This window comes from Maylandia zebra, linkage group LG7, assembly GCF_041146795.1.
Source record: "Maylandia zebra isolate NMK-2024a linkage group LG7, Mzebra_GT3a, whole genome shotgun sequence".
NCBI classification, from domain to species: Eukaryota; Metazoa; Chordata; class Actinopteri; order Cichliformes; family Cichlidae; genus Maylandia; species Maylandia zebra.
The window spans coordinates 41,916,437-41,936,976 of NC_135173.1; the positions used below are offsets into that span (position 1 = coordinate 41,916,437).

At 39.6% G+C, this 20,540-nt stretch overlaps 1 protein-coding gene across 1 annotated transcript in view; it reads right to left on the reverse strand.

The window, feature by feature from the left end:
• jak2a (Janus kinase 2a) overlaps positions 1 to 20,540 on the reverse strand; it is a 41,267-nt gene that overhangs the window by 15,871 nt on the left and 4,856 nt on the right. Inside the window, exons 2-9 of the mRNA XM_004538312.6 lie at positions 12,218 to 12,486; positions 6,761 to 6,884; positions 6,517 to 6,637; positions 4,876 to 5,021; positions 2,117 to 2,411; positions 1,837 to 1,956; positions 263 to 420; positions 53 to 164 (exon numbers count right to left, since the gene is read on the reverse strand). Of these exons, the coding sequence (XP_004538369.2) occupies positions 53 to 164; positions 263 to 420; positions 1,837 to 1,956; positions 2,117 to 2,411; positions 4,876 to 5,021; positions 6,517 to 6,637; positions 6,761 to 6,884; positions 12,218 to 12,482 (1,341 nt within the window). The 5' untranslated portion in view covers positions 12,483 to 12,486. The remainder of the gene's footprint in view (positions 1 to 52; positions 165 to 262; positions 421 to 1,836; positions 1,957 to 2,116; positions 2,412 to 4,875; positions 5,022 to 6,516; positions 6,638 to 6,760; positions 6,885 to 12,217; positions 12,487 to 20,540) is intronic.

A 20,540-nucleotide genomic window follows, 5' to 3' on the forward strand; every position in this document is an offset into this window, starting at 1 on the left:
TAGCAGTAATGTGGGAAATCGAGTGTTCCCCACAAACATTAACACTACTTACCCCCACCACAAAAGACATGAAGTATTTATCATAATCCCTGGGGCTGCAGCGAAGCATGTACAGGCCTTGATGGTTACCGGAGCGCCGCAATTTACTGACCGTAAATTCCATCCTGCGATCAAAAGGGACAGAATGTTTTTTGCTGATTTCATCTGTCCATGACTGTGCATGTGGGACGTGATGCATGATATGCATGCGTGTGATACTTACGACACAGGGCCGTGGCAGTAGCTCTGAATGCACTCCAGAAGCCGTGGCGGCGCTAATTCTTTGCACAGGTAATGATGGGCATCGGCCACCAGCCTGTAGTATCCATCGATCAGTGACACGAATGACACGGCCACTGAGAGCGAGCGAAATTCCAGCTCCTTCATTGTGAGTCAATGCAGAGGCATACAGAAATACAGATGCAGGATTTTACTTATTTTCTCGTGCTGGAAGCAACAAAGTATCTTATACACGAGCAAATGAGGACAACCTAACATCATTTAGTTGTGAGAGTTCAGCCCAGAGTCTCCAAGTTGATACTGCTACCATCTTGATCCATGATGGCTGCCACTGGTGACACGTGCCTGTTATCTGCTGCCAGTACTAAGCGTTCATTCAACTGTCTGAATACATACACTATATTTACTAAATAATTTAAGTAAATATAAGTACATTACACCTGCAGGAGCTGCTCCGCCATGAAAACCCATGCCACAAAGCTCCCGGTGCAGTGTTTATGCTGCCGTTAATGTCACAGGAGGTCTGGAACTCTAAAGATATTGAGTCAGCAGAGCTTTGAGTACTCGGTGACTCACCATGTAACTTTATGTAGTCTGCCACTTGGTAAATGAGTTTCTAAAAGTTCCCACTTTGCAGTAATACTATTTGCAGCTGACTGTAGGAAAAAAGAAGAAATTTCGGGAACTGCTTTCTTGAAACGGTGATACCTATTATGAATTCAGTGTCTTCTTTAGAATAGCCCATCTTTCTTTCACAAATGTTTGTAAAGGCAGACTGCATGGTGAGGTGCTTGATTTTATACACCTGTATCAATTGAACTAAAAATACCTGTACTCAAAGATTAAGAGGAGTAGACATGTACTTTTATCCACAGAGCATATCTATTGAACTGCTGAGCATCTATCATGGTACTGGAACTGATGTTGAGGTCGTTAAACTGATGTGGAGATGCAGAATGAACTTCAAACTGGTAGGAAAACAATTTATTTTTCCACAGTGTTTCTTTTGTCCTGTTTCTCTCACCCCTAACAGGTCGGAGCAGATGGCTGCCCCTCCATGAGCCTGGTTTTGCTGGAGGTTTCTTCCTGTTAAAAGGGAGTATTTCCTTCGCCCTGGAACCAAGCGCTTGCTCATAGATGGATGTTTGATTGCGGGAGTTTCTCTGTATTATCTTAGGGTGTGGGGATCCTGCTTCATTGCATTTAATTTAATTCCACATTTTCTTAACTAAATCCAAATTAGCTTGTGTGTTTAGATGTTATGTTTAGCTAGTTGTTGGTCTGTTGTGTCAGCTCCTAAGATTTCTGGTAGTGGCATGGTTTCATTATGTGGGGCATCTGGAGGAGGATAATGTGTTCAAGTCATGTTGGCCCCATTGAAACGATTTATCTTCATATCCTTAAATACTTCTTTCAAATGAATAAAGAACATATGTTGCAACATGGTTAACAGACATGACTGAAAGTTAAATAGTTTTAAACCAAAGTGAACTGTAATTAAAATTTCTCAGTAACAGCAGAGAATGACCAATAACACAGCAGACGTGTTTACTATACCATGATCTGGTTATCCTGTTTGGTGAGTGTAACTATGCGGCTCTCTGCAGAGCCTTCCTTATTGCCTTGTTTGATACTGATGTCAATCACCTCTGGAAAATCACAGTATGTCTGCAGCTCCTACACACACACACACACACACACACACACACACACACACACACACACGAACAGTTAAAAATAGTTATTTGTATTCTTTTTTTTTTAAATCAATGCACACAAGCACCAATGATAGGACACACCCATGACAACAACACACTTGTAATATATTTGTTCTCACCTCCTCTGCTCTGTCCTCCTCTTTCCCTTTAGACCACTGGATGCCCTTATTTCCCATGACAATGATGGTAACCTCATTTGAGGAGGTGTCTGTGACTTGGAAGTGCTCGGAGTAGAGAGAGGGCAACAGCATCTCAAGGCTCATTAAGTATTTGAGCTTGAGGTTACACACAGTGGCCTTGCACTCACTGAACTGCTGGATGAACTTCCTGAAGCGATAGCGGATTCTCTTCCGAGTCAAAATGTTATATTCCTGGATGCGGCTTCGCATGGACACTGGGAGGAAGGACTTGTAGCTAAAAGAACAGAGAGGTCATTCAGGAGGATCTGTCTAAAATCTTTACAAATAATTCATCCTAATGATTAGTTAGGCAGAAATATATATGTATGTATATATTTATATATATATAGATATTGCAAAATTCCCCAGATTTAAATCGAATTGAATCGAATTGTGGATCGAATCGTTTCAGGACCTTGTGAATCAGAATCGATTCTAGAAATCAGTGACGATATCCAGCCCTATTTTACAGTTTTCCACAAGGGTTGCAAGGCCACAGGTCTAAGCATGCGTTGATCAGTCTCCCCAACCACCTATTCCAGGTCTTCTAGTGGAACGCTAGCCTAGATATATAACCTGCACTGAAGCACCGCAGCAATTTCCTAATGTTGTAAACCTCAACATCTGGCAATAAACCCATTCTGATTCTGATTCTGATTCTGATTCTGATTCTTTCCAGGAAGTTCTGGGTGTAACCAAGGTCTTTTTTCCTGTTGCACATTCTAGTCTAATGACCTAAGCAGCTCACCAGATCACTGAACCTTACCTCACATTCTCTTTGGCTGTTTATGATTATGGACACAATTAGTGATAAAAAGCAGCCCTGGCAGTTCAATACCACCAGGGAATTAGTCTGAATTATTGCCAGCAATGTTAAGCAAGCTCTCACTACAGTAACAGTGAACAGCATACAGCAACAGACCCAACAACCCATACTTGTTAAGAAATCTGGATAGGATACCACAAGGAACACCTTCGAATGCCTTCTCTAAGTCCACCAATTGAGTTGAGCGAACTACCAACAATCCTTGATTATCCTTAAGATGATGATGGCCCAGTCCTGTGTCCCATGACTAGGACGAAGGTGGCAGAGGGCAACCAACACTTTTTTGGGGCCCGTGTTAATTAAAATCAGTTGTGGCCCCTGCATGCCAAACACCCAGACAATAGGAGAGCACAATCTCCTATGAGGAGCTGTAAAAGGCCAGCAGCAGCTTTCGGTCATGGTTATTATTCCTCAGGACACGGAGGAAGTGCAGCTGCTGTTAGGCCTTCTTTACCAGTGTGTGAGTCCAGGTGAGATCAGTTGAGATGTGGGTGCCCAGAAGCCTGTAGGTGGAGACAGATTTCACCTGTTCTCTGTTTATAATAAGAGTGGAGTGGACCTGTCTGTGCCTCCTGAAGTCTATTTTGAGTTCTTTTGTTTGAGGACGTTCAGCTTCAGGTTTCTGAGCACCAGCAGGACAAGTTCTCTACCTCAACCCTGTACGCTGTCTCATCTCCATCAGAGATGAGACCGACTATGGTGGTTCATACTTGACCATGACGTTGGTTGTTTGGGTTGGTGTACAGTCATGTGTTTACCGGGCGTACAGTAAGGACCGGGAACGCAGCACCACAAGAATCAAACCAGGCAAAGAAGGTGTTGAACTCCTCTGCAACTTTGAAGCTGCTGTCGGGGGTTGGGGGGCTCTGGCCTTTAAAGTTCGTGAGGGCTTGGATGCCTCTCTATACCTGGCAGAGGTTGTTGCCTGTGAGGAAGCCCTCTATCCTTCCTTACTTCTATCCACCTCTTGTAGGCCTCCTTGGCCTGTTTGATGCCCTTCCTCAGGTTGGCTCTGGCGGGCTGGTTCTGGCCAGGTACGGGGTGTGATAAACCTTTAGGTGGAGCACAGCCTAAAAAGCACCACCGTAGTTTGCCAATCCAAGGACACTGTTGCCAGCTTCCATGCAATGTTGCAGAGGCAAGTTAACCCCTAAAGCCCCACAATGTCTAAAACCTTAAGCAACTTGGAAAAAAATCCACTCCACTCCAGTGGATAGTATTTTTTCATTTTACAGGACATTTTCCCATTTTCATTTCCATTTCCTTTTTTTATGATTCTATTTCTTAACACAGCTTGATTATATCATTATCTGCAACACTCAAGGAAAGGCTTTTCCTTCACACATTGCCAGATCTACAGGATCCAAGGTTAAATGTTTAGGAATTTTTTTTGCAGAAGATTAGTTTAGATGTCTTTGAGTTAGAGCAATTTCATCCTTCATGACAAAACATCGAAATTCCCTATGCCACCAGGGTCACGCCCTTTGATGAAAACTCTTTTTTCAGTTGAGCCTAAAACCAACTCCTTCAGGGCTTCCTGGGGTTTCTGGGGTCAACTGCCTTGAAGCAGTAAAACATGACATTTCCTGTTCCCACTAGGTAACACTGTGACCAGTCAAATATTGCAAAATGTGCCAAATTTCATGAAAGATCTGAAAAAAGTGATCAAAGACATGAAATAATAATAATAATAATGATAAATGGAGCAGATACAACAGGGCATTCACACTTCGTGTCCTCAGGCCCTAAAAAAACAATCCAGGAAGTCTTAATAGGTATTAGGTAAGTAAAACTATAAAAGACTGCTAAGATTTTGTTTCCTAATTTATTTTTTTTGAGCAGATTGGAAAATAAGAAACAGACGGCAAGCTACCTTTTGTCATTGTAGATGTCCACTGCTGATTGCCCGCTCTCTTTGGCGAGCCTCATCATGTCCAGCACAGCCATGCCCAGGCACTCCTCCTGCGCTTCATGGCTAACTGGAATATCAACCCAGCCATTCAGAAAGTCACTACGCCACTGGCAAAAGAAAATGAACAAAAGGAAACTGATGAATAATACACAAAGAAAAAAGTAAATATGACTAAAGCTAAAAATTAATCAGATTAGGAGCAGCAGGGTAAACAGAAAGTACCGTATTTTCCGCACTATAAGGCGCACTTAAAATCCTTTAATTTTCTCAAAAATCGGCAGTGCACCTTATAATCCGGTGCGCCTTATATATGAATTCTGGTTGTGCTTACTGACCTCGAACCGATTTTAAGTGGTACACAGCGCTCAAAAATCGTTTTAGTACGACTTCGGTAAGCTACAATGCCACACCACTTGATGGTAGCATTATGGCTACCGTAGTCAGGAGCCTCGCAGAGTAATATGGGTCCAGGAAGTTAGCTCGCTAGTTTCCACCTAAACATGATATACCATGTTCTGACTGAGAGATTTCTAAAAGAATTAAAACGTACATAAATATATATAAACATACATAAAAAATAAATGAAGACAGGTGAGGGTTCCCAATGGTTAGGGACAAATGCAATCATATGGCAGGAAAGGGTCTAAAGGGACCAAACTTGAGTCAGGAGAACAGCTGAGATAATCCATCCGCAATACGAGGTTAGTCATTAATATACTGCAACAACCTGGGAATAGAGCAGCTGCAAGTGAATTCAACATTACTGAATAAATGTTACGGAAGTGGAGGAAGCAAGAAGGATGAGTCGAGTAAAGTTTGACTTTTGACTGTTTTGTTTCGCTAAATGCGCCTTTTGTATGACAACAGACCCGTTCATCGACAGTGTGCCTTATAATCTGGTGCGCTTTATGGTCCGAAAAATACGGCATCTTTTAAGGAGAACAGCTATTTTAATGTTAATATAAAGAAGAGGCTGCCCCTCCATAAGCAGGATTATGGAGGGGCAGCCTCCATAAGCCTGCATTAAAGTTGTGCATTGACAGAAAATGCACAACTTTAATGCACAACTCTTTTTATCCATTATTTCATCAGCAAACTACTACGTGGCTGAACTCTTGCAGAAGTCCACCAAAACAAACCCGTCTGTTTTGCCACACAGCTCGGGGTGTCAATGTGGCAATGGTGATGAAAACAAAACTCAACAGACAGTGTCTTCAAGTGAGGTTAGCACAAACATGACAAGATAAAAAAAAAAAAGTCAGAAGCTATTTTAAAAACATGCATACACATAAACAAAAAGAACCTGGACCTGTTCCCCATTTTGTGCTTCTTGAGCACTCTCACTACCCCACTTCCTGTTTTCTTAATTTGTACCAAAGAATGGGCTGACATGACAGACAGACTGGCAGCCAGTCAGAGAGACAGAGAAACAAGCACATTTTATCTCCCACCCAACAGTGCTAAAAAAAAGAGAAAGAAACCACATGCGCAGACGATAAAGAAAGGGTGAAGGCATTAAACAGACTCTGCAGACTCTATGGCGCTACAAAAACAAAATGACGTCTTACTGTTCTTTATGAGGTATAAAGCGTTAAGACTAACCTGAAAAAACTGGTATGCCATGACACAGTCATCCATCACAGGGCTTTCCATCCCTTTAGAGAAACCATAGCGATGTGCGTATGATAAATTGCTGCTGTTGTACCAGCCAGGAAAATAGTATCTGGACAAGAGGGGTGATCATGGAAAAGAAGAGAAAAGAGAAAAAGAGAAGAAAAAAAAGTTTGAAAAATCTGAAACAGATTAAGGAAATCAGAAAAAAAAACTAAAAAGTATAACTGTCTACCTGATTCTGAAGTGCAGTTTCTCACAGGATGAGTGGTCCACTTTAAAGACATGATTTGGGGCGAACCATGTTCGGTCACTTTCCCTCATTAGGCCAAACAAGCTGCAGTACACTGGACCAATCCCTGGAAAAAGAATAAATATACATATTGTTTTAAATTAATTAAGTCATTTAAATGTTTAAGGTGCTGTTAGTTTTACTCCGTTAGCAGCTATCTTCCAATCACTTCGTCCTACAGTGTCTAACATCATCCCCTATTTAAAGGTCACTTCAGTAAACACTTAATTGCACACATCAATAACCAGTTCGTAAATATAAAAAACAATTTCACTAAACAAACTGCTGATATTTAGAATTTTTTTCGCACATGCAGGATGCTTTGTGGCATCACTGCAGCCTGCAAACAACTGCATTAACATGCTCAACAACAACCAAATATTCTCGTGTAGTGTATCTTCAGTTACCGCTGGTCGATATGCTTCCCCCCACATCGAAAGTCCCTGTGTGCTAGAAGTCTGATGATAATGATGATGATGTATATAGGCTAACAATGGATGGACGACTTCATATACATCCGTAGTAATAAGCATTTGTACAGTATTACGTAAAATGCTTGATAACCCGTCATGTATTTATATTTTTGTAGGAAATGGTGAAATTAATTTGTTGAAACGTGTATATATATATATATATATACATGGAAATAGAGTATATAGTTTGTAAAATTCTAAAAAGCTCGAATAAGGTCAGTATTTAGTATGACTACTATGACTCTTAGACTTTCTTTTAATGTTTATAAGCATTCGTCAAGAATATTTCTCCCGGCCTCTTCAAGGAAATCTAAAGCTTTTCTTTGGATGTTGGTTGCCTATTGTCCAAATCTCTGTCAAGACGATCTTATACTGCTTCGATGATGTTGAAGTGCAGGCTCTGTTTTGTTGGTAAGTTGCCTGCTATGTGTAGATCAAATACTTGTTCATTCCTTCGGTGCTTTTTTTATGCTTGAATGATTCACAGGTCAGTGTTAAGTGTCTTTTAAAAAAAAAGAAAAGAAAAAGAAAACCTTCCTCTGAAAGACACCAGTGTCCAAAGAAAACCTCAGAAAGACCTTCAGAAAGCTTGGCAAGGTATTGCTCAAAACGTCAATACAAATTAGAACAAATCTGGCACAATGGAAGCAAAATATTAAGAGAATAATACTGTATTTGGTACAATACTGTATTTTGTCACATCCAACTACAGGGAGTGCAGAATTATTAGGCAAGTTGTATTTTTGAGGAATAATTTTATTATTGAACAACAACCATGTTCTCAATGAAGCCAAAAAACTCATTAATATCAAAGCTGAATGTTTTTGGAAGTAGTTTTTAGTTTGTTTTTAGTTTTAGCTATTTTAGGGGGATATCTGTGTGTGCAGGTGACTATTACTGTGCATAATTATTAGGCAAAAACAAATATATACCCATTTCAATTATTTATTTTTACCAGTGAAACCAATATAACATCTCCACATTCACAAATATACATTTCTGACATTCAAAAACAAAACAAAAACAAATCAGCGACCAATATAGCCACCTTTCTTTGCAAGGACACTCAAAAGCCTGCCATCCATGGATTCTGTCAGTGTTTTGATCTGTTCACCATCAACATTGCGTGCAGCAGCAACCACAGCCTCCCAGACACTGTTCAGAGAGGTGTACTGTTTTCCCTCCTTGTAAATCTCACATTTGATGATGGACCACAGGTTCTCAATGGGGTTCAGATCAGGTGAACAAGGAGGCCATGTCATTAGTTTTTCTTCTTTTATACCCTTTCTTGCCAGCCACGCTGTGGAGTACTTGGACGTGTGTGATGGAGCATTGTCCTGCATGAAAATCATGTTTTTCTTGAAGGATGCAGACTTCTTCCTGTACCACTGCTTGAAGAAGGTGTCTTCCAGAAACTGGCAGTAGGACTGGGAGTTGAGCTTGACTCCATCCTCAACCCGAAAAGGCCCCACAAGCTCATCTCTGATGATACCAGCCCAAACCAGTACTCCACCTCCACCTTGCTGGCGTCTGAGTCGGACTGGAGCTCTCTGCCCTTTACCAATCCAGCCACGGGCCCATCCATCAAGACTCACTCTCATTTCATCAGTCCATAAAACCTTAGAAAAACCAGTCTTGAGATATTTCTTGGCCCAGTCTTGACGTTTCAGCTTGTGTGTCTTGTTCAGTGGTGGTCGTCTTTCAGCCTTTCTTACCTTGGCCATGTCTCTGAGTATTGCACACCTTGTGCTTTTGGGCACTCCAGTGATGTTGCAGCTCTGAAATATGGCCAAACTGGTGGCAAGTGGCATCTTGGCAGCTGCACACTTGACTTTTCTCAGTTCATGGGCAGTTATTTTGCGCCTTAGTTTTTCCACACGCTTCTTGCGACCCCGTTGACTATTTTGAATGAAACGCTTGATTGTTCGATGATCACGCTTCAGAAGCTTTGCAATTTTGAGACTGCTGCATCCCTCTGCAAGATATCTCACTATTTTTGACTTTTCTGAGCCTGTCAAGTCCTTCTTTTGACCCATTTTGCCAAAGGAAAGGAAGTTGCCTAATAATTATGCACACCTGATATAGGGTGTTGATGTCATTAGACCACACCCCTTCTCATTACAGAGATGCACATCACCTAATATGCTTAATTGGTAGTAGGCTTTCGAGCCTATACAGCTTGGAGTAAGACAACATGCATGAAGAGGATGATGTGGACAAAATACTCATTTGCCTAATAATTCTGCACTCCCTGTAGTTCATCCTTGAATCCTGTTCATGTCTGGGCCCCATGTAAAGAAATCCTCTCCAGCTTTTCGTGGTGATGATGTACTCTGCCATGTTTACAAGAACACAGCGGACACCAGGACAGTGGCCTAGACCAAACTTGAACTAGGAAAACCAGTTAAGTTTAAATGAATGTTTTTGCCAAATCTGAAAAACTTTCCCTTGAATGCTCCTGAGATAGCGGGTTCCTGACTGAGCTCCTTGGCATGGGTGATGAACTTTATTGGACTGGGTCAGGCCACGGCGGTCTACAATGCTGAGGCATAAAAAGTGCCATGAAGAAAACAACTGGTGTTTTATCAGTGTTCGAACTGAACTTAAAGGGCATAAAATGTCATCACGCATGCGGAAGCCCTCACACATGTGAAGCAACAGAGTGAGGACAGAAGCGCTGCCGAGGAGGAAATGGGCTCAACCACAACAAGGGAAGTAAAGTCAAAGTGCTAACAAGGTTAATGTACAGACAACTCCTACCGTGTGATATGTATTACAATCAAAACAGTATAAAAAGTTCAAGATACACTGAAGACTAAAATACTGTAGTTCTACATTTTAAGAGATTTGTACCGCATGTTAGATTTAATAACTTTGTATGCTTTTTTTTTAGAAACTGAACAATCAAGCAGAACATCCTTGTGTCTTACTTTTTAACTTATTTCTACATGAGGACTAAAAGGAAGAAATTGTACTAGGGATGACTGCAAAGAAGGAGGCCATAATTAACTTCAGTCTGGTAGCAAGTTGTCCTGCCCTAGCCATTTAAATGAATATTAATGATTCTCTAATAAATAATATCCTAGTAACAAACTACTCAACTTATTCAGCTAAATTCAACTGCAATTAACCAACAAAAGAAACAGTCTAAGAGACAGTCAGAAGGTAAAGTACAAGTTTAAGAATTGACAAAGAGGTGGAAATGAAAAATGAAACAAAGACTTTGAAAAATGGGGAAATATAAAAACAGCTCATGGTAAAAAGACTTCATTCAACCGTTCCAGAAGGAAGGGTGCACATAGGGGAAAACAGACACACAGCGAGACAACTTCCTGATCTGAGTTTTCTAGAAAGAGGCGATGACAAAGTGGCCTTACTATCTTAGTTCTGTTTTCACGACTAAAAACTGGCCTAAGCAATCTAATTCTGGTCTTACTTTAAAAGACAGTTTAAGAAAATGTGCATCTAAACCTTGCAGAGCTTGAATGCTCCTTTACGACCTTTACGAGGATTAAACTGGTCAGTTAGCCCTTAGTAACCCAGTGTCTTAGTGATCTGCAACATCTGCCAAACAGCTGAAATTCACATTTTTATTCATGTATCGTTAACGTTGGGGAGTGTATTTTTTTTTCTTAGTGACCGATGGCTGCCAGGAGGTCACTCACCAATCTTGAGGCCTGCATAATTAGGGCCTAGGTTTTATTTTTAAAAAGCTGTTTTTTGTGACAGTTCAAGTAACCATTATCACTAGTCTACCATAATTATGCGCAATCATCTGTGAGTAGTTTGGGAATGTAGACATCTTTAATTTAGAGTCAAATAATTTCTTGTCAGAATGGCGTTAAAGTTACTGCATGAAGTTCCCCTCCCTAGGAAATTCTGTTCAAAATGCAGTCTTGTTTTTTTTTGTCTGGCAGTTTTTGTGTTGGTGTTTCTTGGGGGGGTTTTCTTGCATTTACAAAGAATAAATGAAAGATTAAGAAAAAGGTATGGTATTTAATGTCTAAAACAAATGCACTGAAACAACAGTCCAAAAAAGGTTAACAAACCAGATTACAGGCTCACATTGTTCTGGCAGGGCAAAGAGTATTCATCTCAAAGCAGAAGTAATTCCAATTTAGAGCAATTTTAACCAAGAACAAATCATATTCAAAGAGTGCATCAAGTTTGTTTTCCCCAAAAACGCCAACACAGCTAACTTATTCAACTGCCTTAAAACACCCTAAAATGGATAAGAAAAACAAAACAGTGGTTGCTAATACGAATATCCAACATCAACTCAGGTGCTGTACAATGCATCAGCCTATTCATCCTGAAATAATGTAAATAACATCCATTATTCAGGTATAATGAATTCAGTGAAACGATATATTTTGCTATCTTCTGCAAATGTGCTTTAAATAGCAGGAATGTTGCACAATGTAAAACTAAAAGCTGTGCCTGCTGATTTAATGCTTCACCAAGTTTAGCTGAACGAAAAGGAGCCTTTTATTTTCATTGAATGTGAAAGCAGTGCTGTTTTTATGGGACATTTCTAAGTGAAATTTGTAATCCAAAAATGTCTTGTTGGTTAAGAGTGGGTCTTTCACTGCCAGAATATGTGGATACAGAAGAACCTTTAGATTTCATTGATATAAACGCTTAATTAAAAAAATCCTTAACTGTACTGTGACCTATTTAGAGTTCAAGTGGCTTCTTACAGAAAGAAATGTGTTATAAAGAAACCAGTCACCTTTTAAGAGGATTCCAGCGTGAATGTATGCATTATTTGTAATGCACAGTTAACAGCTGTTGTTTTCTTTATACAAATGTTTTTTGTTAAGCTGAGGTTAGAAAATGGCTCAACCAAAAAATGTCAGATGTGTAAATGAAACTATACACTGCATGTGTGGGTAAACACGTGAACTGAAACACAGTTGTGACTCACCACACGCTTTCGCTGCAGAGATGCAGAGTTCCTCTGCTACGTACTCTCCAGGTGGAAACGTGAGGACACTTTCTGAATAACTTGCCCCGCCCTCTCCTCCCTCCTTCTCGCAGTACTGGTAGACGCTCAGACAGGTGGCCTTACTGTCTTGCTTCGGTCCAGTGGCCAAGTCTAGATTTGGCAGGAGGCCGTTCTGATTTTCCGTGGTGGGCGGGTCCATGTTTGTCAGCAGAATACAAGCCATGTGCCGCTTAAAAAAAGACATGCACCTGTCAGGTGAAAAAGAAGAGATAAAATGAGAAAGGAACGACTTAGAGTGAAAGGAGGCACTGCTGCAGAGAAGGATATTTTTTTATTTTTTATTTTTTGTGGGGGCGGGGGTGTATTCAACCTATGCTTTGCAGCAATTGCTAATAAATACTACTTTACAACTGACCATTCAGTACATGTTGCATTGGATAGAAGCTAAGGATTTGAGGGGGTTTTTTGGAGGGGGGGGGGAGTTCTGCATATTAGAATTGTTTTGTTTTTGCATTTCATCAGTAACAGTTACAAGCAGTGAAAACTAGAACTTTGCAGTGTCATTGTCTGTAATAATATCCTGACCTCTGTTAACTTGACAACACTGAGCACTTCCGGCACCTGTACTGTATATAGATAAGAACTTTAGTTGCAAGTGAGCTTCTGAGTTAGTGGCGACACGGTTGCACAAAACTTTTTAGAGAGGAGAGATGCAAAAATGTGCAATAAAAACACTATATGAATGAAGCGGCTTATGTAATACAACAACCTGAACGATCTTAATAAAAACAAGACTGTCTCACTGTGCTTTATTTGAAAATATATCCATATACCAGTAATATCTGTAGTCAGCATTGTGTGGTGTAGCTCAGCTAAAACGCCCTTTGCTTGCAGAGTTCTTGATTTAAGAAGAGCTCTTCTTTCTGTGCACAAACTAGAAACCTAGAGTTAAATGTGAATAGAGCTGCACTTTAATTGTTGTGTACTACACTGGTACATGGAAGCCACAGGTATTTGGAATGACTCACTCAGAAGTCTCTGATTTGTGTATATTTGTAATACCAGAACATTAGATAGACTGCAGACCAATTCAGTGCTAGGTAGGATCTGTATGTTTGGTTTGGGACAGACCTTTAAGCCAGATGCCATTTCCCAAACAGCCCTCCAATTTACTACATCCGGGTTGTACTGAGGATGCAGATATAAGCTTGTGACCCACTGAGCCCGGGCTCAGGGGGGTCACAATAATAAACCATTACGCCATGAAAGCACTCCACTGATGAATTCAGTAGAAAGACTTATTCTTGTTTTATAGCAACATGTGTGTGTCTGTTTAGCATTTTCCTCTGGAGAGCCTTGTTCCTCTGGAACATTAGAATACACATTTAGGACTACTCTGATCAGTTCGCATTTTCAATGTGTGCTGGGGTAAACAGCATCAGATGAAGCTCATAAGTGAAGAATGACCTCTATTGAAGTGCACAGTGGTAAGTGTAGCTTCTTGACTTAAACGTTCAACCTCTCTCCTTGGAAATTACAGTCATCCCAACAAAAGAATAAAAACTCTACGCCCTCAACTTAATGCCAGCAGCAACAAAACAGTGTCAAACAAAGGTGTTATTACTGACTTATAAAAACAAAGAGGAAGTGCAACAATATTAAAACAAACAACACATAAAAAAACTGCACAAGTGCTGCGGAGAGATAACAAAAATGGATTTCATGAAAATTAATTAAATGTCTTTCCCAACGTCGTGGGAAAGACACTGATGAGGTGAAACGCCGTCATGTAACTTAAATAAGTCGGTCCTATTAAATCAGCTGAGTCAGCGGTAACTTTTAAATGACTTCTGAAAACATTTTTATAGTTGAGCTTTCCCTTTTGGCAAAGCTTATTATCATTTCTTTTAACTTTTTTATTAAAACTATGATCCATTGTTTAGCCGTGTGTTTGAAAAATAGTGCAATACAAATAAAACTATGATAATATTTCTGGACAACCGTCAGTAGGTAGGCATTATTACTGACTGAGATAAGCCTTCCTGTTTCAGATAGGCGCTGACCCCTGTCTGGCCATGGATATCTGCCTGGTTACAGAGGTCTTTAGAGCTGCTTCCAATACATTGAGTACAAGTACTAAGTGCTCATTTGCTGCACAAACCTCAGCAGACAAGAGAATTGCGTGTTTTCACAATACTTGAGTAGCCATGCTTTCAAAATGTTTTTGAAATTGTTGTTTAACGTTTAAATCTTTGGTGACCTAAATTCAGTTAATGGGTACTTCCTATTTTATTACTGGGTCAAAGTATTGTGCCAGCAGGGGTGTAAGCGGCTCTGGATTAAACCGATTACTCCAATTAATGATACAGATTCAATTTATCAAACAACTGAACAAGCGTTGTTTACTAGTGGTACTCGTATTCTGGCCACTGCCCTTCAGCACATGCTTCACCATAGCAGGGGCTCGATGTAAGTCTTACTTTAAACGACAGTAATAGCCGGTAATAGTTTAAGCAGAATAAAACAATAATAAAGTCAAGCTAATTAAAACAATGGGAGCTGTAGGTATAAAGTTGATGACAAAAGAGAGACTTGCACATTTTGTTTTTACAGTTCCAGGCAGAGCAGCTCACTAAATGCTGCAGTAATAATATTCTTCCAATTGTTTCAGGTCTCTATTGATGTTATTATAATTGTTCGATAGCTGGGGACTATTCTACATGTTGTACAAGAAGAGAGAGAAAAACAGCCCTGTTTACACACCCAAAACGTTTATCATGCAGCAGACACACACACACAGAGTTTTACCAGTTCCTTGCTCCGTCTTATCAGGGCCTTGGTATAAGTTGAGGTCAGAGCTATCAGCTCTCACACATTTTACTTTTTATGACTTTTTGGTTTCACTTCTGGTTACAACGCCAGCTCTTCATTCAGCCTGGACTGCTGGACTTCATTAAAAGTCAGGATTAAAGGTGCTTTTTGTACAATTAAAATAACCATCAGCAGTCGATCTTAAAATAAGCTGAATGTCTGTTGTACATTTCAAGGTTATGGTTCTGAGTTTCAGACTGTTGGCTGCAGTGCCAGCTGACCACAGAAAAAGTTGTGTGTGACTAAAGTCTATCTGGGCTGGAAGCCTGCCAGAGGCTACCGTGCAAATTTCCAGTGGACATTCCTATCTGCAGATCCTTCTGTACAGACTGTTGTCCTGTCTGAGCAACTTTTCTGCAAACTAAAATATTCTTTCCACTGTGAACTGTGGATATCCACCCAGTTGCTCTCCAGGGGTGGTCCTCGTGATCTGAGCTGCTCTTTAAGTTTTGCTTTTACTGCAGCCTCCTCTTACGCTGCAATCCTTCTTTCGGTTTCATCTAATTGTAAATGTCTTTAAGTAGTTTATTCTCTTGTCTAAACCACTTATCTCATCCTTCCTTGGTCTTCTAACCTAAAGCTAACCTTTACTGTAACACCTAAGCCTAACCCTTTCTCCATTCTATCATTGTTCTTGTTCTGGCAACTTATTTTATTGAAACTAACTAATGCTTATATATATTTCTATATTTTATTAAACAAAACAGACTGTTTGGGATTTTTTTTTTGTTTTTGGTCCCAACTTCTCCAGGTTCACTCAAACACATCTCAGAATAGATTGTTTCATTCTACTGGACAGAGCCAGTAAAATCCAGCTTTAAAATGAATTCCTCCTTTATCTAAACTGTTTTATTTGTCTGCATTGCTCTTTAACAACTTCAAAACTCTAATTTTTGTGTATTTTCTTTACATAGATGTTACATAGATCTCGACTTAGTAGAAGCTGATAAAAGTTGAAGAATTAGTACTACAGTGGTGGAGGGGGGGGTAATCTATACAAGGACTGGCAGAGCAATTACAGAATTAGCATGTGCTGTTTTGGAAGTGGATTAGTAGTTACTGTATAACAGCTATAGCATAAGTAGACTAGATATAATTACACTGCTTTAAATACTATACACAAATTGGAAATAGACTTACAAAAAAGGTGTGCAGGCACAAAATTACTCCACGCAGAATCAACACTATTAAATAACAATCTTAATAAAAATAGTATCAAAACTTACTGACAAAATACTGGAAGCTACAGGAAAACATGTTCTGGCTAAACAGCTGCAGAATGAAATATATTGTAATATTTTTTAATAAGTGACTAGTGACATTATCACAGCAAATACATCAAAGTTACATTTTAAGTGAGAAAGAAAACCCTACAAAACTGAAAAGCAGATTGATGGCTGAAACATTAAGAAAAAGCTGCAATTGTGCCAGTTCACTTGAGGAAAAAAACAGCAGGAAAGGATACGACTTCCAGCAGTAACTTAACACAGTTCTGACACCATAAAAGTAATTAGTTATGTGCAGACAGGACCACAGAAGCAGGCTACAGCAATGGAGACCTCAGCTGACCCTGTTAAGTCAACACAACTCAGAATGAGGGGCGATTTATAGACACAGAGCATAAAACGTTAGTGGTTACCATTCACAGCTTTATAACAGAGTAATTCCCATTCATTAAGAATTTTGACCATGACTTGAATGTACTGAAAGTTAAACTAAACCACTTCCTGCCAAAAAAATAAAAAATCACACAAAGGAGGCTCAGCTACACATTAAATTCAGCAAGAAACCACACTATGAGATGGTAGTCTTTGCAGTCTTGGTGAGATTGGAGTAGTGACACTTGAACCTGCACTCCACATTTCAGAGCATCTTCAAAGCACAGCTGCAGGCCAGGACAGTGGAGCTGTTGAACTTTGCCTGACCAATGTATCATTTTCTAACAGAAAGTTCTTGTCTTTGTTCTGTCTACTGTGGCTCAAAATGTTGTCCATCCCTGCTCTAGGTCCTGCCAAGGCTTTCCACAATGGCTTAGAAATGTAATATAGCTTGGATAGGCTCCAGTTTCACTGCAATCCTAAATTGAATAAGCAAAAGAAAACAGATGGATGAGAAAAAGCTGTTAGCTGGATTGGCTTACACTATTGTTTACTGCAACACTTGAGAGACTCCTAGTATTCAGTATAACAACTTCCTTGCTAACTTTATTCATGAGGCTTCACACAGGTCCAAAACATTATCAGCTAGCACCACACCCCAATTCAACTGAAAAACAAAAAAAACCCTCATAATAAAATACACAGCAAAAGGATAAAACAGAAGAAAATAAAATCACAGTGGCCAGCTGGACTTCTCTCAATCCTAATCTTTCACTAGTTCTAGAAGAGGTTGTAAAAATGTCAATTTTATTCAGGAGCTTTGCAGACAGATACAAAAAAACTGATGACTTTGATGAAAGGAAAACATCTAATGATTTCACAAACACCAACTAACCGGCACAACTATCTAGTTAAGCAAAAGTCCCTACTTACCATTACCGATGCTATCTATAGAAACTAATCTGGCTTCACAATTAGACGGTTGCTTCCTTGCTTGATGCACTGTTGGTGCTGTATGACACTCTGGAATCACTATTGATGTCAAGCTATACAGAGGCTTGTTTGACCTGTGTAACAATCTTGACTATTTGGTCCTAGAGGTGTATTTAATTTTTTATTTCCAAGTCCTCAATCAGCTCTTTACATGTTTACTTATCAAGCTTCTTATCGTATTATAATTAAATTTCTACTCACTGACCCCATCTTTTGTGTTATCTTGACTGTCTGGACTATTTAATTTTGTCATATTATATTTATGTTGCCGAGCTAATCCACTTTATCTAAGGTACTTTTTAATCGGTTGTGTTTAGTGTTTGGGCTCCTGCAGCACAGTGGAGATAAAGAAACTATATCGTTATGTTCTGACAAGTCAACACACGCTGCTCTGTTAAAATAACCTGCGCTGCTGTTATCTCTCAAAAGGTCACAAGTAAAAATCCCCCTTTTGTCTTTTGACAAAATATCACAATATTTTAATGATTTTTCCCCCACAGAAGAAAGGAAAACTAATTAAAAGAAAACAACATCAGAATAGAGACCAACAGACTGCAACTGGAAAGGATTGGTTTCACTAGTAACTGAGCAAACAGAGCCATAACAGGGTTGTGGCTAAAGTTCATAAAAACACATTCAACCCATTTACCATATACTGACACAACACTGTGTTTGTTTTAGCATGTTGACACTTCCCCAAAAACATGCACAAAACATAGAAATTGCACATACTCTGTGGAAAGGAAAATATAAGTAAACACTTTTTTTCTACTGAAGTAGAGCAGTCCATGTTTACCTACATTACTTCTGTTGCTATGTATGTAGAAATACTCCAACTCAGTGAAGAGGAGGAATGAAAACCCACACTCAAGGCTGTGCTATATAAAACATTACTGCCCTTTCTTATACAATTAACATCTTAAAAAAAAAACACTATTCCCATTACATTACGAAGAAAACACCCAGAACACACAACAGCAAAAGCAAAAGCAAACCAAGAGAAATAACAACTGCAACACCATTTACTTATATGTTTGCAACAGTTTCTGAGTTACACACAAATGGTGATCAAGAGAGCAGACAAGACTGAAACACCTCCCTTGTCGGCTTCTCCTTCTGTTGAAAAGCTAATATTGCGCATGCAGTAACACAACAAATTGTAAACTCGATTATTATTATTTACCCATCTTTTAGTAAAACTGTGAGAAGCTTCAAAGCTTCAAAAGAGCAAAAAAACCTAGTGTCACCACATATAATAACTGTATGTGGCAAAGACTCTCGCATGGAGCTGAAATTATACTGTCAACATTTCCAGGGTGTATCCTCCATCTTGCCAGATGACAGCGGGAAAGCCTCAAGTCTCACCGTGACCCTGAGCTTGATGAGCCAAAGAAAAAAGATAGATGGAAGGTTGGCTGCTGGAATCACATATTCATCATTAGCAGCTGAGTCACTGTAATCAGCACAGCACGATATTTGATAACTTGGGTTATGAGGCTTCAAAAGGGTCCAGAACGTCAAGAGTTATCACCCCACCCCAATTCTCTTCATTATAAGGAGAAAAAAACCCTAAAAAAAACAGCAAATAAGGAAAACAGCAGAAAAAAAAATCTGATTTCAGCAAGAGATTAGTCGACCTGCTGAATAGGAATAGTTGCCATACATACTGGAAGAGTTTTGCTCATGTCCATGATATTTTACCAGCTGCAAATGAGCACTGTGACTCACTGAGTAAAAAAATGCTTCTTTGCTACAGGGGTATGTGCGAAATGCAGCTGCACAGCACCGCAAATATGAAGCCAAAACAAATGACTCTGGTGGGCAAGAGACATCTCACAACTGGTGAAGGTTACGTAAATACTATTACCAGTACTGATGCTGTCTTACAGAATTTAGACATGATCCAATATCATCCAGCTTTTTCCGGTTCCAATACCTTGGCTGTGGTTATCTGCTGATACTCAGTATCAATAGGAGATCGGTGAAATTAGGAATATGTATTCCTCACTCACAGACAAGGAGCTGACAGTAAACAGGTGAAGAGAAATAATCGTGCCTGGCATAATAAAGGCTCACCACTAAGAGTTACACAAAAACCCACGTCCTTCCATGTTCTTAAATAAGATTACTGACCAAACATGACGAGGATGAGAAGGGCTCACTTTATCAGGTCACTTTGACCAATGTTAAAAACTTTTGCGAGCATACAAGCAGAAGCGTGAAATACGTCCAAAATACGGTCCCTCAGCTATTCGCTTCTTCTGTGCTATGTTAGCTCTGCTGCTAGCTGTGGCAGGAATGCAGAGAGGTGGACTGAATGGACCAAGGATCTGCTCTTTTTCACCATTAGCTGATCAAATTATTAGCTGGGGACATACCCGAGACGAACTGTTCTGGCATTAAGAGGAGAAGACTGGACTGTATTGTTAGTGCATGATGTGTAATTTGGAATCAGTGCAAACTACACAACAGGGACACCGTCTCTAAACTGTTTAAGGAAAATGCACTTTAAAAACAGAGTCAGTGACTTTAGAGTAGATGATCATACATGTTAGAAGTCTACACTAATGTTATACATTAAAAGGGATTTTCAATCTCACAATAAGGATTCTATATAATTAATTTAACACTGGTGTCAGATCAGTACTCGATATTTCCAGAAAGCCCAAAGTCATGGTATTAATATTAAATAGAAACTGTAAAAAGTCAAGGCATTTCCCTACGTGATTAATATATAACTATATTTTATCAGAAAGTACCAGCTCTTTTACACAAGATTCTTGGATCAAGTAGTAACCACATAAAACAACAACATCTAGTGACAATGACCACCTTCAGCA